General features: G+C 63.3%; 1 protein-coding gene across 1 annotated transcript; it reads right to left on the bottom strand.

Annotated features, from left to right (window-relative positions):
* Positions 1-1223: 1223 nt before the first annotated feature.
* On the bottom strand, positions 1224-12370 carry ARHGAP27 (Rho GTPase activating protein 27). Its single transcript, XM_036398839.1, is given in 19 exon segments — positions 1224-1678; positions 1789-1894; positions 2163-2297; positions 2439-2516; positions 2797-2895; positions 3383-3502; positions 3617-3707; positions 3780-3878; positions 4275-4379; positions 5636-5723; positions 5819-5886; positions 5979-6089; positions 6414-6629; positions 7527-7952; positions 11065-11785; positions 12029-12142; positions 12144-12205; positions 12208-12307; positions 12309-12370. Coding segments are annotated over 19 exon segments (2979 nt in total). The 3' UTR covers positions 1224-1500.
* Positions 12371-12501: the final 131 nt, after the last annotated feature.

The following is a 12501-nucleotide window of genomic DNA, read 5'->3' as shown; positions in this document are numbered from 1 at the left end:
GAGCGGGGTGGGATCGGGATTGGAGCCTGGGAGCAGAGAGGGAGCGGGGATCGGCCGGGCTCTGCCCCCAGCACCGCCCCCCCTCCCGCCCGAGGAGGCCCGAGGGTCCCCTGCGCCTCCTAAAGTTCTCAAGTGTGTCCCATGCATTCAAAAGTGTCCCAAAATGTCCCAAAGCACTCCCACAGCGCCCCTGAAGAATCCCCTCTTGTCACAAAGTACCTCCTTGTGCTCCAGTATGGCTCCGTTCTGTCCCAAAGTGCCTCTGCTGCACCCTCAAAGCATTGTCTTGTCCCCCAAAGTATCCCCTTGCACCCCCAAATTCCCCCCCTGCATTCCACACAGTCCCTTTCCTGTTCCCAGTTGTGTCCCCTTGTGTCCCAGTTGCATCCCTAATTGTCCCCATTGTGTCCCAAATCACCATCCCTGCACTCCTGAGCAGGTTTTCCTTTGTGTCCTGAAAATCCTTGTGCCCCAAAATGACCCCACTGCACCCCAAAGTGTCTCTGTCCCAAAGTGTCTCCATTGCAGTTCAGCCTTGGCCCCTTTACCTCCCCACCACACCCCAAAGTGCCCTTGTTGTGTCCCCAAGTGTCCCCTCTGTACCCCAGCCATCCCTGTGTCCCCAAGTGCTGCCATGTGCCGTCCTTGCTGTGTGTCAAAGCACGGGACATGTGTCCCATGTCTCCACACCTCCTCCTTGTGTCCGTGCCATGCCCTATATTGTCCCCATGATGTCCCATAGCACTTTCAGTCATGTCCCTTGCCATCCTTTTTGTGTCCCATCCAGTCCTGGTTGTGTCCCAGCTCGTCACCATCATGACCCAAAGTGCCCCCACCCCAGGAGGTGACTCTGGGTGATGGGAACTCATGTCCCATGACCGTGTGGCTCTCATCACGTCTCGCTGTCTGTGGTGACATTGGTGGTGACACATTGCTTGGTGACACCAGCCAGGAGTGGTGTCCCAGGTCCCCTCATCCTCATGGGGTATGAAGGCCATGTAGTGTCCCCAAGAGTCACCAGGAACCAAGGAGCATTGAGCCCCTGTTGTGCCACCCACATCCCTGGGATGTCCCCTTGTCCTGCCAGCAACACCTGACCCCTGTGTCTGCATGGGCTCTTTATTTGGGATGGGGCAGGGGCTGCAGCCATGGCACTGCCCGGCCCCTCCCTGCCCACCCGCCGGTGCCACCACCCAGCAGGCCCTGCCCGCTGGACCCTCCCTGCTCCACCCGGGAACGCCGGCTCCAGGGGGGCACTGCAGGGCTCCACTGACCACGGGGACCCTCCCACACACCCCCTGGGGCTCAGCCCCCCCACATCCGGCCCCGGTGGGACGGGGTGGCCAAGGAGGACCCCCCAGGTGCCCCTCCCTTGAGCCGGGTCACCACGCTGCCCTCCATGGAGCCACCACCGAGGTGACACATGGCCAAGTCCTTCCTGGAGACGCTGCTCCATCAAGTCCCCACTGCCAGGCTCATCCCCACACGTGTCCCCAGGGTTTATCCATCAGGGAAGATGTATCCATAGTGGTTGAGGATGTGCTCCACCACCTGGTTCTGGAAGACCATGTGCATGGCCATGTTGCCCTCCTCGCTGGCCGGCCGCAGCAGCGTGGGGCCGAAGACGATGGCGACGCTCTGCACCGACATGCGGTTCTCCTCCTTGTGCTCCACCACCCTGTGGGACAGGGGAGTGTCACCAGCATGGCCCTGACCCTGAGGCTGTCCCCAGAGTCGTGTTCTGCCTTCCTGCACTGGGTTGGGTTTGGGGGAACAAGGGGGTGTCACCTGCAGAGGTGGCGGAAAAGGACCTTCATGGTGTCATGGTGGGCGGGTGGCAGGGACAGCACCAGCTCCCGGATGCAGTGGCCCCGCAGGGACAGGTCCTGGATCTCTGCCAGGGAGGGAGGGCACAGTGGGGTGCTGGCTCCAGCAGTCACAGCATCCCTGTCCCCACCTCCATTCCCATCCTCATCCCATCCTTGTCCCCATCCTAATCCCCATCTCCATCATCCCCCCCGCCCCAGTTCCTGTCTCCGTTCCCATCCCTTTTCCATCTCATTCCTGTCCCCAACCCCATCCTTATACCCTTCCCCATCCCATCTCCATTCGATCCCAGTTCCCATCCCATCCCATCCCACTCCCTGTCCCTGTCCCCTCACTGATGGCAGCGATGAACTTGTCGAAGTGGCTGAAGGGGACGAGTGGCTCTGGCAGCTCCCGCAGGAAGAGCTTCAGTGCCCCGGTGACAACGTGGATGTCCTCCCAGCGGCCGTCATCCAGGTCCAGCTGCTCGTCTGGGGGTGAGGCAGCATCTCAGCTGTGTCCAGAGCCCCAGGGATGGGTGGGTGGTCCCTGGCTGCCCCCTCCCCTGTCCCTCTGCTCCTGAAGCGGGATGATACCCCATTGTCCCCCACTGTCACTGCAGGTGACCGTACCGTGCTCCACCTTGTAGCGCAGTTTCTGGATGGTGGCCAGGTTGCCACTGACCCGGTACAGCCCATCAATGTCCAGACCTGGGCAGATGGAGATGGGGGAAAGCTCCCAGTTAAACAATCCATGCTGGGATGGGACATTAGGCACTCTTGAGGGAACTCTGGGTCCCCATGTGTCCCTGCTGTCCCCTGGAGGATGCCCACAGCCAGGTGGCACATAGTGACAGTGACCAGTACAGCTGCGTTGGTGCTCACAGCAGCCAAGGCTTCCAAGAAAAACCCAAACATCCCACATAGGCTGTCCCTGGATCTGTCCCCATGTCCCCATGCCGTTGTCCCAGGCTGTCCCTGTCCCCTGTACCTCTCCTCTCCACGGTCCAGATGCACTGCAGGACAAAGCGTGGCACCGTCCCTCGCTCCCGCTCGCACAGCGCCAGCAGTGAGCAGCCAAAAACCTGGTCTAGGAACACAGCAGGGACATGAGCACGGCCAGGAGACACCAGGAGGCTAGTGGGAGACAGGGCTGGGGACAGAGGGTCTTGTTCCCATAGGAGTGTCCCACCAGGGTGGCTGGAGGTGATGGGACATGTCCAAGCCCATCACCAAGATGCTGGGTCAGGCTTGGGCTCGGTCACTCAACCCGGTGTCCCAGCTCCCCCCTTGGCTGTCCCAACTCCATCCCTGCCTGTCCCAGCTCCATCCCTGCCTGTCCCAGCTCCATCCCTGGCTGTCCCAACTCCATCCCTGGCTGTCCCAGCTCCATCCCTGGCTGTCTCCTCCCACCCTCCAGCCTGCAGACACCCCGAGGGACTCAGTCCCATTCCAGCACCCATCCTTGACAGGCCCTATCCCGACACCCCATCACACTCTGGATTTGCCTTCATCCCAGCACGTATCCTCGATCCAGCCGCGTGCCAGCACCCCCAGATCCCGCCCGCCACACCCACCCTTGATGTAGCCCCTCTCCCGCAGGGACTGCAGCGTCGGCCGCCTCTGCAGGAACTTGCGGAGTTTGTTCCGGACTCTGTTGGTGTCACTCTCGGCAGTGCTCGTCGCCTGTCCGGCCGCTGCCGGGGACATGGGACACGTCAGCCCCGTCCCCAGGGTCCCCCCACCCCGGGGCCCGCAGGGTGCGTGGCACTGCCGGGCCCCCCGTGCCCATCCCGGGTGCCGGTGCTCACCTGCCCTCCGCTCCTCGCCGCCCCCCAGCTTCTCCCGGGAGCCGAATTCAGCCCGAATTTCGGCCTCTTCCTCTCCGGAGATGTCGGAGCCCTACGGAAGCGGCACCGTGAGACGCCGGGCCCGGCCCCAGGGCGGCCGCGGGGGATCGGGGGCCCCGCTCACCCTCCGGCCGATGCTGTCGGCGATGGCCTTGTGCCAGGCGGTGATGATCTGCTCCGAGTCATGCTGGATGAGGAATTCCGAGCCCTCCCGCGTCCTCAGCTGCCGAGCGACAGGCAGAGGTCAGGGAAAGGGCACGGGGCTGCCGCAACCAGCCGGATTTGGGAACCAGGATGTGGCTGAGCCCGGCGCCAGCTGCGATGACACCAAACGGTGCCGTCTGCGGGGAGCTGGAGCGGCTGGAGCGGCTGCTCCCCGTGCAGTGCCCCTCTGGGAGCCAGGATGTCCCTTGGTGGCCTCTCTGTGCCCATCAGAACGGGGACAGTGACCGGGGACAGTGACCGGCAGTGCCAGTCCCTGTACGCCCACCCTGCCACGTCCCCAGTGTCCCCACTTCCATCCCCTGCTAGGATGAACTGGGCAGGTGTGGCATTGCCCTGTGGGCAACGTGTGGACCCTGGGGTGTGACCAGTGTCCCTCCTGCTGTCACCTGCTCACCTCCAGGACATTCTTCTTGCTGGACTTGTCCCTGCCAGCCCAGGTGAGGGTGGCCCCACGCAGCTTCACCGTGTGCTCAGGGGTGGTCAGGGTGCTGGGGTGCCTCTGTGGGGACAAGGGGATGAGGGTGGCACCTGCCCAGAGGGGACAGGGACACTGGAATGCTGCTGGGGGGTGTGGGCTGCCCTCCTCAGATGTCCTTTGTGGGACCCCTCTGTCCCCTCCTATGGTCTCTGCAGGACTAGGACATGGGTTGGGCAAGGGTCATGGTCACCAGCTTGGGGACAGGCAGGTCCTAGAGCTGCCATCACCTCGAGGGACATTCCTAGCTCTCCCCAGGGACCCCGGGGGGGCTCCAGCTTTGGGGTCCCTCTCAGTGACACTGCAGGAATGGAGAGGGTGGCTGCCCCCAAGGAGGAGGATTTTGCATGGGGAGAGCATCACACCCACTGCTTCTCCCCATGCCCTGGGTTTTGGGGTGCTTTGGCCACGGTCCCCCTGCCCCAGGAGCCTCTGCACCCCCAGACAGAGCCCTGAACCCCCAAGGTGAGGCCAGCACTGTCTCCCCAGCTGTGGGTCCCTGTCTTCCCCGCCCCGTTGCTGTCACCACAGGGTGTTGTTGCAAGACCCACAGCAACTTCTGCATCCGGTGGCAGCTGCCAGGCACTGCCGGGGGGGGGGGGGGAGCTGGACCCGGGGAGGGGGCAGGGGCCGACTCTGCTTCCTCCTGCTGGCTCCCACCAGCTCCGGGTGCTGGACACTGTCACCCCTGCAGGGAGTGTGGGTGTGCTGGGGGGTGAGCTGGGGTCCCTGTGCTGGGGTCCCTGTGCAGGGCACCTGCCCTGGCCTGTGGGTCCTGGTCCCATCCTTCAAGTGCTGATTTCCCCCCACAGTGCTGGGGGTCTTATTTTTTAGATGCTGGCCCTGTCCCCTGGATATTGGCCTCAGCCTATGGGTGCTGGTCCCATCCTGCAGCTTTGACCCCATCCTGTGGATCCTTGCCCTGTCCTAAGGATGCTGGTCCTATACTGCTGGCTCCATTCTGTGGGTGCTGGCCATGGTCCCCCTGCCCCAAGAGCCTCTGCACCCCCTAGACAGAGCCTGAACTCCCACCCCAGAGGTGAGGCCAGTGCCATGTTCCCTGTGGGTGCTGCCCCTATCCTACACACATTGGCCAAGTCCTGTGAGTCCTTGTCCAGTCCCACGGGTGCTGGCCCTGTCCCATGGGTGCTGGCTTTGTTCCACGGGTGCTGGCTTTGTTCCATGGGTGCTGGCCAGTCCCAGGGGTGCTGGTCCTCTCCTATGGACACTGGTCCCACCCCACGGGAGCTGCCCTGCCCCAAGGCCACTGGGGCTCTTACCAAGGCACTGGCAGCTGAGTGCTTGGAGTCCTTGAAGAAGGTGAGGATTCCCCCTTCCAGCACTGTCCAGGAGCAGCTCCAGTTCTTCCTGGGGAGGGGAGCAGGGGTCACACAGGGGTAGCACAGCCCCTTTCCCTGCTGGACTCGTGTCTCCAGTGGCAGGGGACACCAGGATGTTCTTACCGGAGCCGCTTCCCTCTGTCCACTGTCTTGGTCCGGTTGAGCACCCCGGCTTTTTCGAGGCTTTTAAACTGGAAAGTGAAGGTGGGGGTGTCAAATTTGGCCCTTGTCATCCCTGGTGCTGGGGTGAGGGCAGGCTGGGTGTCCCTCCCTGGGTGCTCACCTTCTCCTCCCTGCTGCCTGGTGCTGGTGACACGGCGCCGTGCCAGGCGGAGAGCCCGCTGTCCTGGCTGGAGCTGCTGCTGGCCCGCTTGTGGCAGCCGCCTGAGGGCACCTGGGCAGGGCAGGGAGGGGTCAGGTGAAGCCTGAGGTGCCCCTGCCACGAGGGGGCTGGGCTGTGCACCCATGGCATCCCCAGAGCCCCTGCAGCCCCAGCTCTGTGGGCTTGTGAAGATGGTTATCCCTGGCAGTCACCCCTGTCTGCATCTGTCCCTCATCCTGTCCCCATCCCCATTGCCATCCCTGCCATTGTCCATAACCCATCCCTGTCTCCATCACAGTTCCTATCCCCGTGTTCATCCCTCTTCCATTTCCTGTCCCTTTCCCTGTCCCCATCCCCATCCCTGTCCCAGTCCCTATTCCCATCCCTATCCCGTACCGTGTCAGGGGCGAAGTGCTCAGGGTAGAACACGAGTCCCTCGGGGTGGCCGTGCCCATACCAGCCTGGGGATGACCCCAGCTCCTCGGGGCGCCTCGGGGACAGGCACAGAGAGGCCCCCTGGTCATAGGAGCCCACGGGTGAATAGTCTTCCTCAGGATAACACTCCAGCTCATCTGGAGACAGGTCGGGATAATCCGTTTCTGGAGTGGGTGGCTGGAGAGAAGAGAAAGTTCAAGAACTTGTGCTCAACCAAGAGATCTCCATCTCTGCGTGTCACCCAGGTGGGTGCTGCCCCATCTCCATCATCTCCATTCCCATCTCTGTCTCCATTCCTATCTCCATCTCAATCTCTGTCTCCATCTCCATTCCCATTTCTGTTTCTATCTCCAAATCAATCCCAGTATCCATTCTGTTCTCCATCTTCATCTGCACCTTCATCTTCATTCCCATCTGTCTCCCATCTCCAACTTCATCCCTGTCTTCATCTCCATCCCATCCTTGTTTCCATCTCCATTCCCCTCCCTTTCTACATCCCTGTATCTGTTCCCATCTCCATCTTCATTCCCCATCTCCATCTTTGTTTCCAGATTTATCTCCATTTCATCTCCCATCCTTTCTCAATCTTCAGCTCTGCCTCCATTTTCATCCCATTGCTGTTTCCATCTGCATTCTCATCCTTTCCTACACCCCTGTATCCATACCCATGTCCACCTTCACCTGTCTCCATTCCCATTTGTCTCCATCTGTTTTCATCTCCATCTCCATTCCTATCCATGTCTCAAATCCCATCCCTGTCTCCAAACCCATCCCATTTCCATCTCCAATCCCATCCCTGTCTCCACTCCCATCCCTGTCTCTAATCCTATCCCTTTTCCGTCTCCATTCCCATCCGTTTTCCATCTCCAATCCCATCCCATCCCATTCCCATCCCATTTCCATCTCCTATCCCATCCCTTTTCCATGTCTCCATTCCCGTCCCTGTCTCCAATCCCATCCCATTTCCATCTCCAATCCCATCCCTTTTCCATCTCCAATCCCATCCCCATCCCCACTCCCATCCCTGTTTCCACCCCCACCCCAAGCCCTCCCCGCGCCTTGCCGGGTGCTCACCCTCTGCTCCATGGGACTGTACCGCGTCCCCCCAGGGAGCCTCTCCCAGGGGCTGCCCGTGTCTCCTGCACTGGGGGGGTCCCACGACGTCTCACCTGTCACCGAATTATAGAAAAAAGTCTGTCCGCTTCCTTGGTCCACGTGCTGTTCCCACTCGGGAAGCTCCGGGCTGTGTGCGAGCGAGGAGGCGGGAGAGGCGGCGGGACTCACTCCATCGGCCGCCTGCCCGAAGGGACAATCCCACGTGGTCTCGCCCGTCACGGGGTTGTAATAAAACAAATGTCCACTGTCCGTGTCCGTGTGGGTTTCCCAGTCCGACACGGAGCCGCTGGGCTCCTCTGGGCCCGAGCTGGCGGCGGCCTCTGCCCGCAGCTCCTGGATGTTGAGGTAGATGGGATCAGGTGTCTCCTCTGACTCCTTGCGTGCCTGGGGGAACACGGATGTGTCACTACTGAGCTGGGATGGCATTCCTGGGATGGCATTCCTGGGGTATCCCCACTGTGGTGTCCGGCTGGTCGATGGGTGAGGCACTGAGGGGCTGGATCCTGCCCTGGCTGCTGGGTCACCAAAAGTGACCTGGGCCACCAAAAGTGTGGACCAGGAGGTGCCAGTGATGGGAAGCCAGGAGGTGGAAAGGGGCATCCACAGCACCCAGAGTGGGGCAGGGAGCACCCACTGGTACAGGGATGAGCACATGGAGGGACATCAAGGTCCCCAGTGCCAGCACCTGTGTCACCTGCTGCTGGCAGCACCCTCACAACCAGCACCATGCCACTGGCACCTGCATGACCCACTGCATGCAGCACTGCAGCAGCACTGCAGCACTGGTATCCGTGTCACTGCATCATCAGTACCTGCATCATCAGCATCCACATCATCAGCACCTCCATCACTAGCACCCATGTCACCCACATCATCAACACCTGTGTCCCTGGTACCCACTCATGCAGCACCCACATCACTGGTACCTGCATCACCTGCTCTCCACAGCACCCACATCACTGGTACCTGCATCACCTGCTGTCCGCAGCAGCCAAAGCACTGACACCCAAACCATGAACACCCACAATCTCTGCACTGACATCTGCGGTCCCAACACCTCCAACCTGCTCATCCCCTGTACCCCCAGCCTCTGTGCCCACCTCCCCAGCACCCATCTCACCCACACTTGCACCCCAGCACTCATCACCTGCACCCTGGGACATTTCCAGCACCCACAGCCCCGGCCTCCTGCCCAGAGCCGGATGCTGAACCAGACAGTCCCATCACCACATCCCAAAATAGCACCCCCAGCACCAGCCATGTCTGACCCCACCCATGGGGACACCGGGGTAGGGGGATGTGTCCCCTGGGACCAGGAGGGTGCTGCCAGCGGGGAACCCCCTCCTGTCACCCTTTGATCTCCCCAGCTTTACAGTCTAAGTCTCTGACTAATGGCTGTGGGGACAAAGGTCCCAACTGCAGCCAGCCCTGCCCATCACCCCGAGGGAGGTGACTGTCAGTGCACTGTCCTTGGGGACACCCTGGATCAAAGTGGGACAGCAGCTTGATGACACCCCTTGTCCTCCCCCTATCACCCCACGACCCCCCCACCTTGGTGAGCAGGGCCAGAAACTACCAGGGGGTCTGCCCCCCTTTCCCTGGGGACAAGGGACATGGGGGTGGCAATGGGGCATCCCTGGCACCGAGCCCCCCCAACACCTCTCTGTCCCCTATGGATGCATCCCTGGGGGTTTCTCACCCCTGGGGGGGACTGGGTGCCCCCTCCCCACTTTGGGATGGGCATTGTGGCACCCTCCAGCACTCATAAACCCCCAGGGAAAGCCGAGGGGGCGCCTGGCAAGGGGTGACCCCAAAACACCCCCCTGTCCCCCGCTGGGAGCACCCTTGGGTGCTGCCTACCTTCCCCATGTGCAGCAGCTGCCGTGCCCTGCTCCAGGCCTGCCGCGACCCCCCTGGCGCCCGGTCACCCATGGCAGTGACACCAGGGTGGGGACAGCCGTGGGGACAGCCGTGGGGACACCAGGGTGGGGACAGCTGTGGGACAGCACAAGGCTCCGGTGCTGCTGCTGGCGCCCTGAGCCGGGCCCTGCACCCACCGCGCTTCCTGCCGGGGCTCGAGGAGCGGAAGAGACGCCCAGGGCGGAACTGGCTCCCCTTGGGGTTGTTGTCACCCGTCACCCACAACCTGCCACTCATCACCCACTCTGGCAAAGCCAAGGCCACCGGAGCAGGAGCTGCTCCAGGGTGATGCTGAGCAGGAATTGCACTGGGATGATTTTGGGTGGCCCATCTGGTGCCACACTGCTCAAATGGAAGCTGATCTGGAGCTGCTGTGTTCCCTCAACACTGGGTCATCCCATCCTGTCCCATCCTATTCCATCGGGTGCAGATGGTGGCAGGACCAAGGCCACCGTGGTCCTGCCATGCCCGATGCCAGACAGTTTTGGCACTGGTTGGATTTGGGCAGGGAAGAGGAATGTTCCCATGCTGGCACTGGGGTGGGGGACTATGCTGGGTCACCCCCAGAGGGGGCTCAGTGGCTTTGGGTGTGCAAAGGGCACAGTTAGGGGCACAAGGTATAAAATGGGGTGAAAATGAGGTGAAATGGGGTGGACAATGGGGTGTAAACCACAGCCCCCCACCACCCCATTTCCTCCAGCAACTCCCCCAGGTGCACAATCCCTCCAGCCCCCCTTGAAGTGGGGGACACCCAGGCTCGGGGTGCTCCAGGTGCCCGGGGTCACTCCGAAGTGAGGTGCTGGGGACAAGTGAGGAGTGGACAAGGTCGTGGGCCCCACCGCTCTGCCGGCACTGCCTCACCCTGTGTACCCCGGCCCGCCTTGGTGGCCGGCGGGGACCCCCACCCTTGGGTGCCCCCTTCGGGGAGGTGCAGCCCAGGGGGTGCTGGGCAGAACCCTTTGCTACTTACTGGTGTGGGGTGAGCGGGGGTTTGGGATGTCGGGCGCTGGCCTGTGCCGGGGAGCACCCAGCACACACCTCGGTCAATGGGTGCTGCGCCCAGGTGAGGCTCCCGCCCCGGCAGGGAGGAGCTGCCGCGCTTCCCTGTTAACCCTTTCTGCCTCCTCTCACCCCGGAACGCTCCGGGAACCTGAGGGATCACTGCAAAACCCCCCAGAGACCACGGGGTTCTGCAGAGTAGGGGGCTGAGAGAGCCCGGGGGTGCCCATGAGGGTGGGAGAACTGAGGCACGGGCCAGGGGCTGAGGGTGGAGGGTGTGCGGGGGTGACCCTGTGTGGGGAGTCCCTCACACCTCCGAAATGGTTAATTCTGGCAAGCCCCTATGGTGGGGTCACCTGCAGGTTTGTCCCATGGGGTCAGCTCGGTGGGGAGACATGGGGGGTCCCAGCAGTGGCTGTGGGGCTGGGGTGTCACCCCACTCTGTGCTGGGAGTCACAGGGTCATGGTGGGGGGACAAGGCCACTGAATCAGCCGAGGGGGCGACTCTCAACACCCCTACCCGCTAACCCCCCTCCCAGCGCAGCTTCTGGGGACAGCAGCGGGGGTGTCACCGTACCTGAGCCGTGGGGCCGGCCCCCGGCCACCTCCTGGCCACGTCCCTGTCCTTGCCGGAGGCGCAGAGGGTCTCGGAGCGGCTCTTCCCGAGCGGCCGAGCGTGTCCTGGGGGGTCCCCGCGTGCCCCCATGGCAGCAGTGGCACTGCGAGGTGCCGGTGTCACCCGCGCCAGGTCATCCAGGGAGTGCGAAGGTCTCACAGGCTCGGCCGGGTGCGGGGTCAGCCCCGGGAGGACCCGAAAAGAGCTGAGTGATGGTGGTGACTCCCTTCTGGGCACCGAGTCCTTCCTGGGCACCGAGTCCTTCCTGGGCACCGAATCCCTCTGGAGCATCGAGTCCCTCCTGGGCACCGGGCACCCTCCTGCCGGCTCCCCCGGCTCGGCGGCGCCGATGAACCGATACTCGTAGGCTGGCGGGGGCTGAGGGACGAGCACGGCCGGCTCTGTCGCAGCATGTCCCGATGGCGGGGGGTCAAGCGGGGCCGGGGCAGCGATGGGTGGCAGCTCCTTCACGTACTGGGCCGGGATGTAGAAGGGCCGGGCGTCCCCGCTCCTGCGGACATGCCACCAGTGCGGGTTGGTGCGTTTGAGCAGCACATAGCGCTCGTTGGGTTTGATGGAGACCAAGGTGCCGTCCTTGGCGCGGTACTCGAAGCCGTACTCCACCAGCACCAGCGCCTCCTCCGCCGGCTCCGCCGCCTCCATGGCCTCCCCGCGCCTCCGCCTGCGGGACACGGGGCAGGGGAAGGTGACGGCAGCGCCCAACCCCTCCTGGGCCGAGCACCCCCCAACTCAGCTCCCTCGGGGTCCCCGCTGAGCTGCCGCCCTACTCAGCGGGTTCGCAACCTGCCCGAACCTGCTGGAACACCCTGGGGTCACCGCCACCATCCCTGCCACCATGCCCGAGACCCCAAAGCCACCGTGCCCCAAAGCCACCGAGCTCCCGGTCCCCGAGCCCCGCTCTCACCTGCGGCCGGCGCTGGGGCGGGGGCGCGCCCTCGGTGCCGCTCGTGCCCGCGCCGGGCCGGTCCCGACTCGCCCGGTTTCCGCCGCCGCCTCGATGAGAGACGGGGCCGGGCTCCGCGGCGGGTGGGTGCCCGGCCCCCGCTGCTGCTCGGGGTGCTGGGCGCGTCCTGTCCCCTCGGCAGGCGGGACGGGACGGTGGCGGAGGGGACCCGCTGCCGCCCGACGAGGAAACGGCTCCTCGGGAGGTTCCTGCTGCAGGAAGGGCCCAGCCCCGCTGCTGCCGGGATCTGCGCTGCTGCCGGATCTGGCACGGCCTCCCTGGGCAGTGGGATGGGGACCCCATTAGGGGGGCCCCATGGGAGCTGCCCTGCCCTGGTTTTTGTCCCCGTGCACCCCTGGGAGTTCTGCTGTGTTGGTGGGCACATCCCAAGTCCTCCAAGCACATGAGTGGTGGGGAAAACAACAATGGCAGAA

The sequence above is a fragment of the Molothrus ater genome, chromosome 27 (genome assembly GCF_012460135.2).
Source record: "Molothrus ater isolate BHLD 08-10-18 breed brown headed cowbird chromosome 27, BPBGC_Mater_1.1, whole genome shotgun sequence".
Classification (NCBI taxonomy): domain Eukaryota; kingdom Metazoa; phylum Chordata; class Aves; order Passeriformes; family Icteridae; genus Molothrus; species Molothrus ater.
The sequence above is the reverse complement of the archived record's forward strand: the minus strand, read 5'-3'. Positions and strand labels throughout refer to the sequence as shown.